The sequence below is a fragment of the Aptenodytes patagonicus genome, chromosome 11 (assembly GCF_965638725.1).
Source record: "Aptenodytes patagonicus chromosome 11, bAptPat1.pri.cur, whole genome shotgun sequence".
NCBI lineage: Eukaryota > Metazoa > Chordata > Aves > Sphenisciformes > Spheniscidae > Aptenodytes > Aptenodytes patagonicus.
In genome coordinates, this window is record NC_134959.1 from 24,279,290 (window position 1) to 24,299,603 (window position 20,314).

General features: G+C 48.3%; 1 protein-coding gene across 1 annotated transcript in view; it reads right to left on the bottom strand.

Annotated features, from left to right (window-relative positions):
• Positions 1 to 20,314, bottom strand: part of NLRC5 (NLR family CARD domain containing 5) — a 60,991-nt gene extending 40,677 nt beyond the window's left edge. Inside the window, exons 1-5 of the mRNA XM_076349573.1 lie at positions 20,249 to 20,314; positions 15,771 to 15,936; positions 14,918 to 15,218; positions 4,505 to 4,567; positions 1,166 to 1,234 (exon numbers count right to left, since the gene is read on the bottom strand). Coding sequence (XP_076205688.1) covers positions 1,166 to 1,234; positions 4,505 to 4,567; positions 14,918 to 15,218; positions 15,771 to 15,776 — 439 coding nt within the window. The 5' untranslated portion in view covers positions 15,777 to 15,936; positions 20,249 to 20,314. The remainder of the gene's footprint in view (positions 1 to 1,165; positions 1,235 to 4,504; positions 4,568 to 14,917; positions 15,219 to 15,770; positions 15,937 to 20,248) is intronic.

Sequence of the window (20,314 nt, forward strand, 5' to 3'; positions counted from 1 at the left end):
GCTGGGTGAAGATGGCAGATTTTGAACACATGAAAATAACCCATAATTTTTCCTGTTTTTGCACAGGGGCCGAAGAAGAAGAAAATTCATGGAAAAGGTGAAACAGCTTTCTATAAAAACTAAATGTTATTATCTCTTTAAGATGAGAATTAGATATTGGTGTATTATGCATATAATTCCCTGTTCACTAGCTCCCTGTTCACCCATGCTGGCCTCGTGCCATGCTTGCTCAGCTATCTGCACCTCAGAGCAGACATATCTTTTGCTTTGAGAATCTGAGATCCCTGATGGTATCAGCATCTCTTTGTTGAAGAGAGAACAGTGGTGATAATTAAGGGCGCTCAGCACCTTCTGAAAAACCCCATCCTCACTGCTGTTAAGTTTGCTGAGTTTTGCCAACGGACGAGATCTGGCCTCCTGGGAGCACCTCCTCAAGAACTTTCCTGTATGCAAACTTTCGGTCAAACACTGGCTCCAGCCCAGCTGCAGCTGCCAGCTTTGCCATGCTCCCTGTGTTCCCCCACCAGACGCTGGGCAGCGCCAGCGCCAGCCCCCACGCTGGGCCGTGGGGACTGCAAGGCTAAAAGCATTGGTAGAAAAGGGTCAAGAAGGACAGATGATGAAGGAAAGGATGTGGGCGCTGCTGTTACACAGCTCGCAGGTCTGCTCAGGCTACGCAGCCTTTCCTGGAATTACTCTGCCTCGACTTTGTCATTGCTCATCTATTCAGTTACTTCTCTACTTTAGGGTGAGCTGAAATCATACGAGTTTTTAATGTGCTAGGGAAACTGTGGAGCCTTTAGTGGGTTTTAAATTGTCAGTATGTCTCCTGATTTCATTAAAAAAAAGCAAACAAATACAGGGATGACCTATAACTGAATGCTTTACTGGCATATCACACTTTAAGGGAGTTCTTAGCCTATGCCATCTGCATCCCTTCTCCTCAGGTAGATTTAATGGATGGAAATGGATGTTTCTTGTTATTTGCCAGGTCCCGTTGTCTGTATATTTTATAACCCGTTGCATTAAGAGTTTATGCAGCTACTAAACAAAAGTTTCCCTCAATGCGGGAGGTTGATCTCTTGGGTGTTTCTGCAAAGAAGTTAAATAGGTCCTTCCTCAGAGGAAAGCACACCACCACTCTGCTTCTGGAACATCTACATACCTAGTCGTTGCTGCTTAACATCCTTATCACTCACAGAGCTGCTGCGATGGCGGCGGCGGCCAGCAAACCCTGAAAATTGAGAAGTCAGAAACACGTCAAAAGAGCATTTTGAATGGCAGCTTATTAGAGCTGGGCAAGACTCTCCAGCAAAGCATTTGGGGAGCTGAAGAGGCAAAATTGGAGAGACAAAACTATTTGCAAATTCAAGCTGAGTTTACAGAACTGCTTTTGCAAATGTTGAAGTAAAAGCAGAGGTGCCTCTAGCTATAGAAAGACAGCTTGGGCTGGTCCTCATGAGGCTAACCCATCCTCTTGTCCCACTCCGAATATGCTACACCTCTCAGGAGTGACCTAGGGGTCTGGGCTGGTTTAAAGACCTTCAGTAATGGAGCTCCCTGAACTTCTCCAGGCAATTCATTCCAACACTTCAGTTTATTTATATAGATTTTCCTAGTGGATAACATCAATCTTGCCTGCCACAGTGTGATCTGCTACTTCCCTGTTCTATCCACTTGAGTGTTTTTGCAGAGAAGTTAAGTAGGTCCTTCCTCCTTGCTGGGACACATGATCAGCTACAAGGATTCAACATTTATCTAATACTGGAACGTGACTTTACACTTCACAGAGCTGTTAATATCCAAATCTTACTGTTCTCAGCCAACAGCAGCTGGGACATCAGAAACAGGGAGGTACAAGCTGCTGGTGGAAGCCTGGCTTTGAAAATCTTTGCAGGAAACAACGTGAATTTTAAAAGGCATGTTTTGCAAGAAATGTGTTAGGTTTAGCAAATGATGCTCAGATCCTTTTGCTCAATCCCCTCATTTGCTTAGAAGCACAGTGCTAAGCAGTGCCAGAACCTTAGCAAAAAACTATCGCCACAGCCCATCAAAAAGCATCCTAGGAAATGACCCTACTGGCAGCACAGCTGCTGGAAGGCAAAAAAAATGAGGTATGTGCAATTCTGGGTTCGGAGGAGCATACAGAAGTGGAGAGAGCATTAAGGGCTACAGACAACCTAATCAAAGACTTACACCACAAGCACTGCAAAGTAACCTAAGGCATGGAGGAAGTGGTTCTGAGCATATGAAAGAAGCGTGGCAGATTTGAGACAGAGATAAACCAAATAGCAGTACCACATATCCCAGCTACACACTGTAGCAAAGCCCACAGCCCAATGTCTTTCAATTGTTCTCCACTCCTCCTTAGGATTTAAGTCCACCCAAAGCAGGATAAGCCCAGGTGATGGACCTGAAAGAAAGCAGGAGCACGAAATGTCAATGACTAGACATATCTCAGCTCCACAGAAAGTTTTCTTGTGAACGAAGCCAGCTGCCAGGTCAGCCTCCACGAGCTCAGCTGGCCAGAGAGCACTGGGTGAAAGAGCTAGAAATACTGCTGGGAAAAGCTGCCCTGCATTTCCCAAGACTGACCACAACCACCTCACTGGTGAGTCTTTTTGCAGGCTGGGCGATACATCTGCCTTGCTTTGAGCACAGGAACTGCTCTGTTACCCTGGGGAACAGGGCAGGGAACAGCTATTTCTGGAGAATGCACAGCCCACAGATTCCCAGGGCTGTTTATGGTGATTAATTCCTTGTTCGTTTATGGTGCTCTCTCAGATGGAGAGAATGGGAGGAACTGAGAGAGGCATGAGTCTTTCCTTTCTTAAATGGTCCTAGTAACTTTCAGCACTATTTTCAAATTTCTATTCCACCAGCAACTTGCGAGATCGACCAGCTGCTCACTAGGGCGGCACAGCAGCTAGCAGTAGCCGTCTGTCTGCAGAACAGAAAGGTCACTTTTGTTTTCAAGATCTGAAAACTGCATGTGACACACAAGGTACAGTATTTGCAGTGCCCTGACTCAGAAGCAGTCTCTGAGTGAAAAGCAGAGGCAAAAGTGTCTCTGTGACCATACCATCAGCTGGAACTGCAAACGGTGGGCTGGGAGGTACGATTTAAAATGGGTAATGCCAGCAGAGACGGGCAAAGCAGGGAGTGCTCACTGCTCAGGGAGCGCAGCGCTAAAAGCGCTAAAAGCCTGCCTCTGTCTGGCCAGAAGCAGGGAACGCAAACAGCAGATGCAAACACACAAGCTATAAGGTACTGAGGGCACTGGCAAACCTCAGCAAGAACCAGAGGCAGCTCTGCAAGAAGCTCCTGTTGCTGTGAGTGTGAACCTTAGCCAGTCCCCAAATTCACACAGCAGGAAAAAAATGAAGAGCAGCTTTTCCTTCAAATCGTCTGTTTTTCACCAACGGGCAATCCAGCACCAAACCCACTCCCTGCCACCAACGTTAAGCACCTCTAGAGGACACAAGGCCTGCACTTTGCTCTCTGCACTGCCAGGGTCCCAGCTCGGTGACTCCCCCATGCTGCAGCCTGCAGAACACAAGGCTTCATTTCCTCCTGCTTTGTTTTCCCCCAGCACACATTTCAGGAGGACACAGAAAACTGACGGCAGCTTTCTGTGATAATTTGGATTTATTTTGCCGCTGCCTCCACCGTTTATCCTCTCACAAAGCTGGATGCCAGAATCACATCCTTTCTTTCTCTTTCTGCTGGGAGACTCTTCACGTGGGGAGGACCTGGGCTGGTGTTTCATTTTCTGGAAACTGAATACCTGGTGACTGAGAAGGCAACTCAGAATTTAGCAGCTTCCAGTTATTCCAGCAGCTGTTACATGAGGGCCCAGGGACATCGCTCAGTGGTGGCACATACCTGCAGTATTTTCACATTGCACCAAAGGCTTCTGATGGACATTCTGGTGATGGATGCCACTGCAAAGTGCCAGGGGAAGAGGAGGGATCTTGAAAATAAATCCCTCATTTCATGATCTGCACTAGGTAGGAAGGCCTCAGTCCCAAATTCACCCCTGAAGAAAGCGCTAGAACTACTACTATCTGTTCTTTTAAGCTCTGATTCTGACAACTCTGCAATGGTTTCTGCCGGATCAGCTCCTGAATAGTCTTCCTGCTCTTCCTTTAAAAGCCAAACCAACTTCCTCCACCTACCAATGAGCCAACCCAGCAAAAGCACAAAAAGTGGGGCTTTTGCAGAGTGGGTGGGAGATTCCCTTGGTTAGGGAACTAAAATGAGTGAGTTCCTTAGCAGAGTCAGGGCCAACAAGACTTTTCTGAAATTCAGGGAGAGAAAACAAAACAGGGGAGGTTCATCTGGAAAGCACCAAGAACAGAAAAATCAAACCTGAAGTTGCAGTGGCTTCCCCACACCCTGCCAGCGCTGTGGCCAACATGGGACATACGTAGCCCTGCCCAGCCCATGGGCAGAGGAGATAAACTCCCAGAGCATAGCACCCCAGGGTCTGTTCCAGCCTTACCTTTTGGCACAGACGGCCGGGCGCTCACATCTGTGCCTGCTTCTTGTTTCTGGCTGAAGTTACCTAAACGAGTTGGATTGGAAATGAAATACAGTTACTGCGAGCGTCCTGCTCTTGAAGTCTGGGGTGCCGCTGGCCAAAGTCAAAGGGCAAGCAGCTCACAACACACACACTGGTACAAACCAAGAGTCAGTATAAGGGCTGATGCAACACAGCCAGGTTTCAGGCTCCCCATCCGATCTTTTCCTTTCAGATTGCTCTAAAATACAGTTAACCTCTGCTTTCAAGGGAGTGGAACAACTTTTCTCTCTGATACATACAAACTCAGAGCATGGGCGGCTTTGGCTGACTTAAAACCACACCGAAGCCAAAAAGAGAAGCCCTACTCTTCCCCATTCCTGCAAAGGAGGTGTTTCTGTGATGAAACCGTTGGCAGAGTCAGTCAGCAGCCCAGTCAAGGGCCTTTTCTGACGCACTGCACAGCTCAAGCTTCCAAAAAACCCCACTCAGCACAGCCAGCCCCACCGACAATGTTCACCGAGCTTCAGAGGGAGATCCTGCTCAGGCCAAACAGGAGTCCGCATGCCACCAGGGCTCTTCTGTTCAGATAAACTCATGCCTGAAAGCATCGCTCTCCAAAATCAGATGGGAAGCCTTCGTACATTTACTCCTCTCACTGTGATTGCCAGTGTTTCCCAGCTGGGAGTGCAGGTCAGTACTCTGCTATTTCTAGCTCTAGCATCAGCAGGAAGCAACAAAGAACAAGGCTCCAAACGGGCACACGTTCTGCGCCACGGCCTCACACAAAATCCGTTCAACAGCTCAAATATCCTGACTCTTGCCCTGTGTGCCATGTAAAGCAAAGTGTCCTGGTTTCGGCTGGGATAGAGTTAATTTTCTTCCTAGTAGCTGGTATAGTGCTGTGTTTTGGCGTCCGTTGGTGGGCAGTGAGCAGTTGCATTATCTCTTGGGTTTTTTCCTTCCTGGGTTTTGTTCCTCTCTCTCCCTCCCTCCCTCTCCCTCTCCTTCTCTCTCTCCTCTCCCTCTCCTTCTCCCTCCTTCTCCCCCCCCCTCATTGTTTTACTTTACAATTTGTTGTTGTTGTTATTATTTTATTATTTCAAGTATTAAACTGTTCTTATCTCAACCCACGAGTTTTCTTATTTTTGCTCTTCCGATTCTCTCCCCCATCCCACCGGGGCAGGGAGGGTGAGTGAGCGGCTGGGTGGTGCTTAGCTGCCGACTGGGGTTAAACCACAACAGTCCTTTTTGACGCCCAACATGGGGCTTGAAGGGTTGAGATAACGACAGGTCTGGCCAGAGCATGTTAAAATAGATTTGTTATAAACATTTAATAGTCACTGGTCACAATGTTCTTTTATTTGTTTGCAGGGTCGTGTCATGTAAATCCTTGCTTGCAGTATGTATTCCCTGCGGTGCTGTTTATCACTTCTGGGAGGTGGGTCAGGATTATCACTTTGCTGTACTGTGTAACATCGGCTTATGATACAATAATATTATTGGTAAAAAGACTAATTTGGTATTTGTATTTGGTATTGCTGTCCTCTTTGTACTTTGGATGCCATCTCTCAGAAATTATTAATAATTACACTCTTCACCTTTTCTCCTCCAAGAATCAATCTATGGGGAAGACGGGGGGATGCTTTCCCCTGTTCTTTCGCCCTCCCTTTCTCCTCCAGGCTAGTTACACCAGCTCCCGAGAATTTTGAATATCCTTGGAATGTTCAAGCCAGCGTGCTCCTATTGCTATGTCTCCTGAAAGTGTTTCAAGTCTTGTTTAAGGTTAAACAACTATTTAAAAAAATTACCCAGAGATCTGCCCCATGGCTGAACAGTTATGAGTGGCAAGGTGTGTGGGATGGTATGGGCAAGGACCTAGGACAGTGGGCACCCCCAGTGTTTTGGAACTTCACCCCTGAACAAGTGCAGAATCCTGAAAAACTAGTAAAGTATTTGGAAAAAGTATGTTGTCACCCTGGCAACTCCAGAGAGACACAGCTCACTGCAACGGGCCAGGGCAGCCCATGCCTACCGAGCCCTGTCCAACACGATTCAGTACCCTCAAGGGGAAGAGAAGGTCTCTGGATCTGACGACAAAACGACAGGCACTGTGGCTATCCCAACCCCAGCGACAGGCACTGCAGTTACTCCAACCCCGGCACCAGGAACTGCAGCTACTCCAACCCTGACGGCAGGCACTGCGGCTGAGCCAAAGAACCAACCCGTGCCGGTATCAGTCGTCCCTATACACAAGAAGAAATACTGGAAGTGGAAGTTGGCTCGTTTAGTAAGGGATGAAGAAGCTTCTTCTAAGAGGGAGCAGGAGGAAGAAGTGGACAAGGCAGACTATCCTGAAGTAGGGCCATCAAGAGAACAGGAGGAGGAAGGGGCGGCCGCTGTTAGGGGAGGAAGAAGAGGAAGAACTCATAAACGAGGCAGTGACCACCCGATCCCTATCCCTGAATGAGCTGCGAGATCATAGAATCATAGAATCATAGAATCATTGAGGTTGGAAAAGACCTCTAAGATCATCGAGTCCAACTGTCAACCCAACACCACCATGCACCACTAAACCATGTCCCTAAGTGCCTCATCTACTCATCTTTTAAATACCTCCAGGGATGGGGACTCAACCACTTCCCTGCGCAGCCTGTTCCAATGTTTAACCACTCTTTCAGTAAAGAAATTTTTCCTCACATCCAATCTAAACCTCCCCTGGCACAACTTCAGGCCATTTCCTCTCGTCCTATCGCCTGTTACTTGGGAGAAGATACATGAAAGGATTTCAGCCATCGTCCAGGCGATCATATTGTCACCTGGCTGCTCCGATGCTGGGATAATGGGGCCAGTAGCCTGGAATTAAAGGGTAGGGAAGCCAAGCAGCTGGGATCCCTTCCTAGGGAAGGGGGCATTGACAAAGCAAGTGGAAAAGGGGCACAAGTCCTCAGCCTTTGGAGGTGACTCCTGTCAAGCGTGAAGGAAAGGTATCCCTTCAAGGAAGATGTTATATGTCACCCAGGCAAGTGGACCACCATGGAGAGAGGTATCCAGTACCTGAGAGAACTAGCCATACTGGAGGTGATTTATGATGACCTAGACAACAAGCAGTTTGATCCAGAGATCCAGATGAAGTCAAGTGCACATGACCCATGTGGTGGAAGTTTGTACGGAGCGCATGATCGTCGTATGCCAACTCATTGGCAGTGATGACCTGGAAAGATGGAGAGGGACCAACGGTGGATGAAGTGGCTGGCCAACTCCAGCAACACAAAGAAAGTTTCTCCTCCTCCTTCATCTCGGCTGTGGAGAAACCGGTCCAGCAACTTGTTGTGGTTTAACCTGGCAGGCAGCTAAACACCACACAGCCGTTCACTCACACACCCCCCCTCAGTGGGATGGGGGAGACAATCGGAAAAAAAAGTAAAATTCGCAGGTTGAGATAAAGACAGTTTAAGACAGAAAAGGAAGGGGGGAAAAAAAATAAAAAAAATAATAATATACAAAACAAGTGATGCACAATGCAATTGCTCACCACCCACCGACCGACGCCCAGCCAGTTCTCGAGCAGCGGCCCCCCCGGCCAGCTTTCCCCCAGAGCATGACGTCCCATGGTATGGAATGTCCCTGTGGCCAGTTTGGGTCAGCTGTCCTGGCTGTGCCCCCTCCCAGCTTCTCGCTGGCAGGGCATGAAAAGCTGAAAAGTCCTTGACTAGTGCAAGCACCGCTCAGCAACAACTAAAACATTGGTGTGTTATCAACATTATTCTCATGCTAAATCCAAAACACAGCACTGTACCAGCTACTCGGAAGGAAATTAACTCCATCCCTGCCGAAACCAGGGTGCAACTCAGAGAGGATAGGTCCTACTCCCCACCTGTGCGGGCCAGTATCTCAGCTATTAGGAGTCAGCGTTCCTCTGCTCAAGAGGGAGGATATAAAGGGTACACACCACGGGGCACCCTGTGGTTTTACCTGTGTGACCACAGAGAGGACATGAGGAAGTGGGATGGAAAACCTACTGCAGCCCTAGGGGCACGGGTACGCGAATTGCAAGGGAAAACAATCACTCAGAGGGGTTCTTACAGGAAAATTGCTGCTCCAGTTTCCAGCGGGCAGTTCACCAGACAGAGTAGAAGGGCCGATCTTACTTCTGATCTTAATGAAGAAACTTCTGACTCGTATTTACAGGAAGTGAATAACGGATACTCTGACGAGGACTAGAGGGGCCCTGCCTCCAGCCAGGAGGAGGAAAGGGACAACCGGGTTTACCGGACTGTGTGGATTCAGTGGCCTGGCACATCGGACCCACAGGAGTAGAAGGCTCTAGTAGACACCGGTGCACAGTGTACCCTAATGCCATCAAGCTGTAAAGGGGCAGAACCCATCTGTATTTCTGGGGTGATGGTGGGATCCCAACAGCTAACTGTATTGGAAGCCGAAGTGAGTCTAACTGGGAATGGGTGGCAAAAGCACCCCATTGTGACTGGCCCAGATGCTCCGTGCATCCTTGGCATAGACTACCTCAGGAGAGGGTATTTCAAGGACCCAAAAGGGTACCGGTGGGCTTTTGGTATAGCTGCCTTGGAGACGGAGGAAATTAAACAGCTGTCCACCTTGCCTGGTCTCTCGGAGGACCCTCTGTTGTGGGGTTGCTGAAGGTCGAAGACCAACAAGTGCCAATCGCTACCACCACGGTGCACCGGCGGCAATATCGCACCAACCGAGACTCCCTGATTCCCATTCATGAGCTGATTCGTCAACTGGAGAGCCAAGGAGTGATCAGCAAGACTCACTTTAACAGTCCCATATGGCCAGTGCGAAAGTCTAATGGAGAGTGGAGACTAACAGTAGACTATCATGGCCTGAGTGAAGTCACGCCACCGCTGAGTGCTGCTGTGCCGGACATGCTAGAACTTCAATACGAATTGGAATCAAAGGCAGCCAAGTGGTATGCCACAGTTGATATTGCTAATGTGTTTTTCTCAATCCCTTTGGCAGCAGAGTGCAGGCCACAGTTTGCTTTCACTTGGAGGGGCGTCCAGTACACCTGGAACCGACTGCCCCAGGGGTGGAAACACAGCCCCACCATTTGCCACGGACTGATCCAGACTGCACTGGAACAGGGTGGAGCTCTATTGAACACCTGCAATACATTGATGACATCATTGTGTGGGGCAACACAGCAGGAGAAGTTTTTGAGAAAGGGAAGAAAATAGTCCAAATCCTGCTGAAGGCCGGTTTTGCCATAAAACAAAGTAAAGTCAAGGGACCTGCAGAGGAGATCCAGTTTTTAGGAATAAGATGGCAAGATGGACGTTGTCAGATCCCAACGGATGTGATCAAGAAAAGAACAGCCATGTCTCCACCAACTAGCAAAAAGGAAACACAAGCTTTCTTAGGCGTCGTGGGTTTTTGGAGAATGCATATTCCAAATTACAGTCTGATCATAAAACCTTGTAAACCAAGTGACCTGGAAGAAGAACAATTTCAAATGGGGCCCTGAGCAACGACAAGCTTTTGAACAAATTAAAGAGGAGATAGTTCACGCAGTAGCCCTTGGGCCAATACGGGCAGGACAAGATGTAAAAAATGTGCTCTACACCGCAGCCGGGGAGAATGGCCCTACCTGGAGCCTCTGGCAGAAAGCACCTGGGGAGACTCGAGGTCGACCCCTAGGGTTTTGGAGTCGGGGATACAGAGGATCCGAGGCCCACTGTACTCCAACTGAAATAGAGATATTAGCAGCATATGAAGGGGTTCGAGCTGCTTCGGAAGTGATCGGCACTGAAGCACAGCTCCTCCTGGCACCCCGACTGCCGGTGCTGGGCTGGATGTTCAGAGGGAGGGTCCCCTGTACACATCATGCAACTGGTGCTACGTGGAGTAAGTGGGTTGCACTGATCACACAACGGGCTCGAATAGGAAACCCCAGTCGCCCAGGGATCCTGGAAGTGATCATGGACTGGCCAGAAGGCAAAGATTTTGAAATATCGCCAGAGGAGGAGGTGACGTGTGCTGAGGAGGCCCCAATGTATAATGAACTACCAGAAAATGAGAAGCAATATGCCCTGTTCACTGATGGGTCCTGTCGTCTTGTGGGAAAACATCAGAGGTGGAAAGCTGCTGTACGGAGTCCCATGCAACAAGTTGTAGAAACTGCTGAAGGAGAAGGTGAATCGAGCCAATTTGCAGAAGTAAAGGCCATCCAGCTGGCTTTAGGCATTGCTGACCGAGAAAAGTGGCCAGTGCTCTATCTCTATACTGACTCATGGATGGTGGCAAATGGCCTGTGGGGGTGGTTGCAGCAATGGAAGCAGAGCAACTGGCAGCGGAGAGGCAAACCCATCTGGGCTGCCGCATTGTGGCAAGATATTGCTGCCTGGGTGGAGAACCTGCTTGTAAAAGTTCGTCACGTAGATACTCGCGTACCCAAGCGTCGGGCCACTGAAGAACCTCAAAACAACCAGCAGGTGGATCAGGCTGCTAAGATTGAAGTGGCTCGGGTGGATCTGGACTGGCAACATAAGGGTGATAATATATAAACATATTTATAGCTTGGTGGACCCATGACACCTCAGGCCGTCAAGGAAGAGATGCAACATAGAGATCGGCTCGTGATCAAGGGGTGGACTTGACCATGGACACTATAGCACAGGTTATCCATGAATGCGAAACATGCGCTGCAATCAAGCAAGTCAAGTGGTTAAAGCCTCTCTGGTACGGAGGACGATGGCTGAAATATAAATATGGGGAGGCCTGGCAGATCGATTATATCACACTCCCACAAACCCGCCAAGGCAAGTGCCACGTGCTTATAATGGTGGAGGCAACCACCGGATGGCTGGAAACATATCCCGTGCCCCATGCCACTGCCCGGAACACTATCCTGGGCCTTGAAAAGCAAGTCCTGTGGCGACATGGCACCCCAGAAAGAATTGAGTCAGACAACGGGACTCCTTTCCGAAACAACCTCATAGACACCTGGGCCAAAGAGCACGGCATTGAGTGGGTGTATCACATCCCCTATCATGCACCAGCCTCTGGGAAAATTGAACGATACAATGGACTGTTAAAGACTACGCTGAGAGCAATGGGTGGCGGGACGTTCAAACATTGGGATACGCATTTAGCAAAGGCCACCTGGTTAGTCAACACTCGGGGATCTGCCAATCGAGCTGGCCCTGCCCAAACAAAAATTTACATACTGTAGCTGGGAATAAAGTCCCTGTAGTGCACATAAAAAATATGCTGGGGAAGACAGTCTGGGTTACTCCTGCCTCGGGCAAAGGCAAACCCATCTGTGGGATGGCTTTTGCTCAAGCACCTGGGTGCACTTGGTGGGTAATGAGGAAGGATGGGGAAGTCCGATGTGTCCCTCAAGGGGATTTGATTTTGGGTGAGAATAGCCAATGATTTGAACTGTATGATGTTAATTGCTACATAATATTGTATGTCATTACTACTATAGTTGTTATATGACATATCAATGGTATTACAATAAGAATCACCCAGATTAATGAAGAATGAACTTTGATGAAACTGAGCAAAGTGCAGCGGTGATGGAACCAGAACTGACTTCAGCATGCAACAATCCAACACCACACACCATCTCTCCTGCCCTAAAAGACTATTATGACAGATGGAACCCAAAGTCATGGACTAAATGAACCCAACAGACATTCTAGAGGGATGGCCCATAAACTAAAGGAATTATATCTGTGTGTATATACTAAAAGACAGGAAAAGCGGTGGTGATTAAGTAAAATGTATTGGAAAGTATAGGACCTGGGCATGACGTAGATGGTATAGAATAAGGGGTGGATACTGTCCTGGTTTCAGCTGGGATAGAGTTGATTGTCTTCCTAGTAGCTGGTATAGTGTTGTGTTTTGGATTTAGCGTGAGAATAATGTAATAAAACATTGATGTTTTAGTTGTTGCTAAGCAGTGTTTATACTAAGTCAAGGACTTTTCAGCTTCCCATATTCTGCCAGCGAGGAGCTGCACAAGAAGCTGGGAGCGGGCACAGCCAGGACAGCTGACCCACACTGTCCAAAGGGATATTCCATACCATGGGACGTCATGCGCAGTACATAAGCTGGGGGGAGTTGGCCGGGGGGCAGCCATTGCTGCCTAGGCGCTGACTGGGCATCAGTCAGCGGGTGGTGAGCGGTTGCATCACCTCTTGGTTTTTTTTCCTTCCTGGGTTTTGTTCCTCTCTCTGTCTTTTGTTGTTTTACTTTCCATTACAATTTATTGTTGTTGTTGTTGTTATTTCAATTGTTAAACTGTTCTTATCTCAACTCACGAGTTTTCTTACTTTTGCCCTTCTGATTCTCTCCCCCATCCCACCGGGGGAGGGAGGGTGAGCGAGCAAGCGGCTGGGTGGTGCTTAGTTGCCAACTGCGGTTAAACCACGACACAAAGTAAGCCAGTTCTGGTGCTGGAAGACTCGATCCCACTATTTCTCCACTACTCATCCCAAGCACTGCTTGGGCTGCCCCTCAGGTTGGTTTTAGCCCGCATCAGGTCTCCAGTCTCGCTCACCATGCAGGCAAAAACTCTTTTCCCTAGGAGTCACTTCAGCTGAGGCAATCTAATGGTTAATCTTGTCTAAGCTAAGACTGCTTCGCTACTCTAAAGTGTGGTCCCGTGCCGTCCCCCTTCCAAACCACCAACTCCTGCCCACACCCTTGGGACAGCCCCTGCAACCACACAGCTATGCAGAGGGTCAGGGTTAACTGAAAGCCACCCCTAGAGCAAAACGAAAAGCAATTCATCTTCAGAAGGATCAATGATGCTAAATTGTTAATACTACAGTTAAACCAGCATAAGCCAACTCTGAAACCTGAAGAGACATCTTCTTTTATGATACGCCACAGCATTAAAAGGCTGAAATCTGTTTCGGCTTCAGTCCCGAGAGAAAGCCCCCATTAGTCCTTGTTCCCTGTTGCTTGTCTGGTCTTTCCCCCGTTTCATCTCTCCAAAGGTAACTGCTGCTGCAGTTGGTTACCAAAGGCTGCATCTGTCCGACTGACGCAAGTAACGACAAGCTACTGCAAGCAGGACGTGAAAGACAGTACCGTTGAGAAGGACTCACTGTGTAAGACTTCTTGTGAAGTAGGATGTTAACAGAAAATAATAACCAGATAAAGTGATCCAGTAAGGGAGAGGCACAGCTTAGCTGGTGACACAGCCTTTCACAAAAGGGAGCGGTGCACACTGTGTGTATAGTCTAGAACGTAACACACAAGAGTATTGACGGCGCTCTTTACGGATCACATGATTCTCTCTAAAGCCGCTGTGTTCAACTGCTAATGAGAGATATAGGGATGTGGTTTTCCTGTGGTGTGAGTATTTTAAGACTTCTGTATTTGTTGCCTTTCTGGATCAGGAAAATAAAAATAGCAATTAAAAATCCACGGAATAAAAAGGTAGTATCTTTTTCTTCTTCAAATAAATTTATCAAAAAATTTAATCTCAGCTTTATTGGAGAGGGGGTGTACAATTTTTATTGGTTTTGGCTTTTTATATCTACTTTTTTTTACCTCAACTTACATTTCTAAGCCGAAAGTTGTGCTTCCAAGAAAAAAATACCACAACAAATTTCAGCAGTTTCAAAACCTTCAAGAAATCTGAAAGAGAAAACTCGGCAAAATAAACTTTCTCACCAAGAAATACAGACTGAAGCTAAATTTTCTGATTAAGAAAATCATTGCCATCGAGAAACACCTGAGCTACTACAGCATCAATGTTTTCTCTCTCACAGCTATCGTGATGCTCTCCACTCTCACAAAAAGCAATCAGGAATCCCTACAGCACAGCACACCTTTTTCCCCACATTTCAAATAGGCTTAATTAGTGTCTCAAGAACGCTATTCTTCCTCTGGGCAAAGTGACTTTGCCCCGGGGACACTTCCGATTCAGGAATCCAGATGATATAACCACGCAGGTTCCCACAAAATCCACAGAACCCTCCATCCTCAAATCAGGCCAACCCTTATTGAAAGAGCCAAGAAAGTGCCCACCAACACCAGCAAGGTGTAGCACAACTGGTGAAAAAGCACGTCTGAAAATGTGAACTATTGCTGTTTGCTGGCAATAACTATTTTTGGAGGGACTGATCTTATTCCAGAGATTATGGTGAAAGACAGACAGGGTGAACCAGAAGGAAAGTCAGATCATTTTTTAAACCAAGTGGCTTGGTTAAAAAGGCTTGCAGCTGCCTGGCTTGTAGCCACGGAGAGGACTGCCACCTCTCACTGACGAGGCACTGACCGCGCAAGTGAGGGCGCTGGTGGTCTCACTGCCTAGACTGGTCTGTTGGCTATGGGGGGCCAAGGCGTTGGCTGTGTTTGGAGACAGACAGAGGAAACTGGCCCAATCTCCATTACCTTCTCCCGCAGAACTTATGAGCAGTATCTCCAGATCCAGGGGGAGGTCGCACTCCATGCAGAGGTACTGTGCAAACTGTTTCCAGGTGGCAGGGCCAGCCTTTTCCAGCAGGTCAAGAAGCACTGAGACTTTTTCTCTGTGGTCGGTGATGCCATCCAGGCTATTCAGGACCACCCCTGGGAGAAAGCGTCGGGAGGTCGTGAGCAGCCAGCCGAGATGGTGACTGAGGAACTCCACTAGCTGGGGGCGGGCGCTCGCTACAGCTGCTTCCAGGTCTAAATCATCATTCTGAAATGGAGGCTAGAGGGATGAAACCAGAAAGGGTAGCAATGGGCATAGGAGTGAGATGTTCATCCACACAGCCCTGCTGTCGAGCAGCCAGCACAGCCCTTGATTACTTGATCTGCTTTTCTACCCCTTGGTCCAACCCAGCATTTCTCATCTGCCTTACTCTCACCAGGTCGTGTGGCAAATCCCAGCCCAGCCATTATGTGGTGCAAGGACCACAGTGCTTGTCTGCACAGTGCCTAATGCAGCGGTACTGCAAGGGACAGGAGCAAACAACAGGAGTCAGTCTCTCTGGCATCAGCCAGGGAGAAGCTCTGTTGACGTCTGTATCACTGCAGTGGCCATCTGCCAAATATAACATCTCGGGTATCTTTCACATGCAGCAGGACCTCTGGGGAGGCACAGGACTCTAAGAGCAAGGTATTTCCCTGCACAAAGGGCTCAGGCAGCTGTTCTTGCTGCTCATTTTGTGGGGATGAACAATTCATTTCTGCTTTGGTGACAATGTCACCCTCCACTTTTACTTCCTTCCCACAGCAAAGCCGTGCACATACAGTCTCCTACCTGCATTGTTGTGTGGTCAGCCTCCTCTCCGCTGTCAAATGCAAAGGTGGCTTCTGCTCCATACCCTGATGAAGAACTGATCTGCTAGTGGCAGCGTTTCAGCACACAGTGACACCCCAACATATGGTGCATGCCTATATGCAGTTGCCTCACTCGGTGCAGATGCCTAGGGATAATAACAACAGAGCAGGACGTAGATATGAAAGTACACGGGCAATTACACGGCTCCCAGATCTAGAAGCTCTGCCTTTGATCCTGGGATCAGCTGTGGAACTTTTCATCTCTAGGTAGCAACCTCAACTCAAACCAGCAGTGACCACAAAGTGTGGACATTGGAGGATCCACTACTGGTGTGATGAAAATGTGGGACTAAGCCTTGTGCCCTAAGATGCATGTGAAGACAGGCTTTACAGAACACCTCAGGGGAATCACAGCTTTCCTGGTGTCACTGCCTGACTTGAACTGGTCTTCTATGCCAACCTGCTGCTCTTAGCCCCTCCGTGGAAGTTCATGCAGAAGAAGCAGCAGCTTGCTCAAGTCAGGCAGTCAGTCACACCAGAAAAACTGTGAAAAGCTGATCCACTGAGGTTATACAGCTCTTGCAAAAGAGTTTCAGGTGCAAGGGGCTGAAAACACCGCCAGTGCCAGTGCCAGCCCCCCCGCCTCTCAGAAGAGATGGCAAAGGGAACTGTTTCTCCCTGCACTGCAGCTGGTGCTGGTTGGTGTCCAACCACACCTACCAGCGGGAAAGGGACAAGGAAAGCCATTACCATCCTGCACGCCTCCAAACACCCTGCAGCAGGACCCCAGCCCAGGCTACAGCAGCATCAGGACCGTGCCACTGTGCTATCCCCGGCAGACGGCTGCCTACACTGATGTTGAAAGCCAGCTCCAACTACAACTACCATCACCATGTTTGCAGAAAGGTTGAGAAATAGAAACCACAGGGAGCAGCCCCCACACTACCCCCAAACCACATGCTCCACGTCCCCACCAACGACCTGTCTTGCATGTAGAGGGGACAGTCCTTCCAGGCCCAAGACTGCTGCACTGTGTGTGGTGTGGGAAAAATTCCCACAGTTGCTGTAACACCCGAGTTTATGTGGGGTGGGGACGGGACAGTGACCAACCTAGTTGAGCAAAAAGCCGGTAACGCTGTTGAGTGGAAGCATCCTGTTGGGATGGTGCACACAGTGCCATTCCCCAGTAACTGCCATTTCCTGAGCAAACACCTTCCCAACCCAACAGCAGCAGCCACTCCACCACTACCAGGGTGGAGGGATGGGGGAGTCGTGCTGCGGAGCCCACCTTCTCTAGCGTTCAGCCCTCACTCCCCAGACATGCTCTCCTCTGCACTGACCATTCAGGTATCTACAGTAAAGTGAGCCACAGGCCTTCAGGCTTTTTATTTTTGCCGCCTTCTTGACCTGGCCAAGGAGGAAAGTGGGAGATTTCTATGGAGCCGAGGGAAGAACTCAAAACAGAAGTCAAAGACAGAAGAGCACTCTGATGGAAAGAGCCAAGACCTTCCCATCTGCACAGACAACTCCTAATCCATCAGAAAGTCATGCTTGTGCTGGAGTGATCTCACAGCAGAGCCATGCCGCTCCACGGGGCGCGCTGCACGGAGAGAATATCACCTCCCCACATCGCTGCTGGGCATAGCACGCACCCAGAAGCTGAAGACAAAACAAAAAGCAGGCGCCAAGTTGGAGCACTGGAGGTAAAACTGCTCAAGATGTTTATCCTGCTCATGTTTAAGAGGATACCCCTTCTCCCATAATCCAGCAGCACTCTCTGCCCTCTCTGTACTGCCTCTTCGAACAGCCTCGGATGTTTTGAGATGGAGCCAAATTAATGCAGCAAAGGGATACAACCTGAGTGAGTGCTACAGCAGAGGACTGGATGGGAAGGGCCTAATCAGTCTCTTCTGTTCCTGCGCTCCAACAGCCAAGCAGACATCCGATAAGAGCAAAGCTGGTGATACTATACACTCTTTTACCAATCTCTGACTCTTCAGGTCAAAACCATGTCACAAGTTGGTTATCATGCAGCATCACCATATACTGTTATAATACAGTATCACTGCAAGAAAGACTCTACGCAGGTTCCCCTTCCAGATCAAGCTTTCAGGATGCGTTACATGAAGTGAGGCAGCTCTGGGATCCATCAAATTGTGAGTAAAACCCCCAGTTTGTAAAAATTCTCTAATGCCTCTCATTCACTATTCTAACAAGAACAACAAAGAAGTTCCTGGTGAAATGCTAAGAAAATTGGGCTTAACCAGAACCAGTGTTCTCCTCAAGCCACTTCCGTGATGCCAAAAACTGAAACTCTGGGCCTTACTGGAAAGGACTCTGCAACTTTTCATTCAAAATGTTTTATAATGGAATTCATTTTATATTATCAATTATACATAAAGAATGCTAATAGTAACACACACATTAACAACAAAAGAAACAATGTTTCACTTTTCCAATTAACTGGACAGCTTAAAAGAAAACATTTAAACATTTCTAATTTAAACAAACTGCAAAATAACAGGGCTTCCCGGAAAACAAACTTCATTTCCCAGTAGCCTGCTCAGTCAACCTTTAGGGACCATCATTTCACATTTCTCCAGCCAAAAAACAGAAACCTGTAGACAGCAATGCCCTGACTTTATTCCCCTGATGACCAAGAACTACCTACTTAATAAGACCACATTAAAAAAATAAATAATCAGACCTTAATGCCAATGAAGACTGAAAGGCAAAGGGTAGACTCATATGAAATAATTAAAGACGCATATTCAAGAACAAAACACTGAAAGGCTAGATGAAAGCTCACGCGATACTGCACAGCTCCTATACTAGTACTGCTCTGCTAAATCAGACCACCAGAAACAATGGGCAGCGACCTACAGTAAAATGCCTCTGAGCTCGAAATGAAGCACAAAAACCTCCCAAGAAGAGCCAGAAAACTTCTGAGCCTTGACCCTTGCCACCGCCCTTCAAATGCAGAAACGCCATTAAAACACACTGCAAAAATACGCCTTGCCTCCCCTCCCCAACTTGGCATTCACGCCATTCCCAGCCACGAAAAATAAAACCGAAATGTGAAGCTCCCTGTTGCAAACCTACCAACTTCTTGCATGCTCTGAGGAGCGCACGCTAATTACCGAAAGCCCAGAAACAGAGCAGCGGCACCGAAAACAAAGTGGGGGTCACAAATCAAAGGAGCTGGGGTACAATGTCCACTGCTCTGATGTCTTCACTTGCTAACCCACCTCTCTCTTGAGGCACACAGCCCTTCGGTGCCTTTTGGGACCTGATAAGCAAAAGACAGAGCAAAATGAAAGTAAAAACAGCTAGGAATTCCCCAACTGCAACTCATCCATGGTAAAAACAGTGAAATGAGCAAAAATACCGAATCAGAACAGCAGAAGAGTGTTATCCTATTCTAAAATCTATAGCTGGATGATAATTTAGGTAAAGCTTTTGGGGAGTGGTCCAAAGAAATGGGACTTGGGAAAACACTCTCACTGGTGTAAACCCTGACTTGGTTGTGGTTAAGGCTCTTGCAATGGGAGTATTTTTTATTTATATGCATTGGTCTGATTATTCTGGCACATGGCAAAATATTTATTTACCGTTTCCATTATATCTAAGAGAAAAAAGCAACCTGCCTTTCCTTTGGAATGGGGACAAGGTTTAAGTGAGAATGTAGTAGATGCGAATGATTTGAGGAAAAATCCCAGGTTTCTAGATATAACTGTGTGCACAGAGATCTCCAGATCTAGCCAGATAGGGTGCCACAAACAATGAAATATTATTAATATTTCTCGAGATGCCAGAGAAGCTATGTTGGAAAACCAGATGCAGCCTGCAGCTGAGTCCCAGACAAGGCAAGATGGCACACAGCACTGTTTCAAAATTTATCAGAAAAAAAAACTAACCAGGTCCAGCAACACCCACATCTCTGGATAGAAATGCTTGCTGGTTGTCTTGCCTCGAGCACGGCGCAGGGGATGGGGGGAGCTCTGAGAGAACTAGGGGTGGATGGAGGGGACCGTGGGTAGCAAGGAGCTGCTGGGGAGGCGATGGGCAGCGCCCACTGCCATGCTCTGCCCCATTTTGCCACCTTCCCTGCCTGGATCTGGCCCACCACACCTCCCACTGGTGTTTCCACCAGACCAGAAGCTGTCGCAGCACTACCAACACAACCCCTTTATGGCCAAACTAGCAATTCTATGCCTAAAAATCCCCAATCTCATCTTTGACAGACTCCTATACATCGCTCCAGCTAATAAAAGCTGCGATACTGGTTTGCTCCCGGCACCTGGGAGCAAAGTCACCTCCAACAACGCTTTCAACCTTAGACTTGAACATGGGGAAGCAAAGGGCGCAGCCAGACTCCCAGTTCCCCCCAAATCTAAACCCTCATGGGATGCCCCAGCACGACGCCTCCGCCTGGGGAGACCCTCCCGCGGCACTCACCCGGCTGGCTGTCCCTCCCGCCGCGCTGCTGCAACACCGGCGGCGGCAGCTCAGGATCGCCCCACC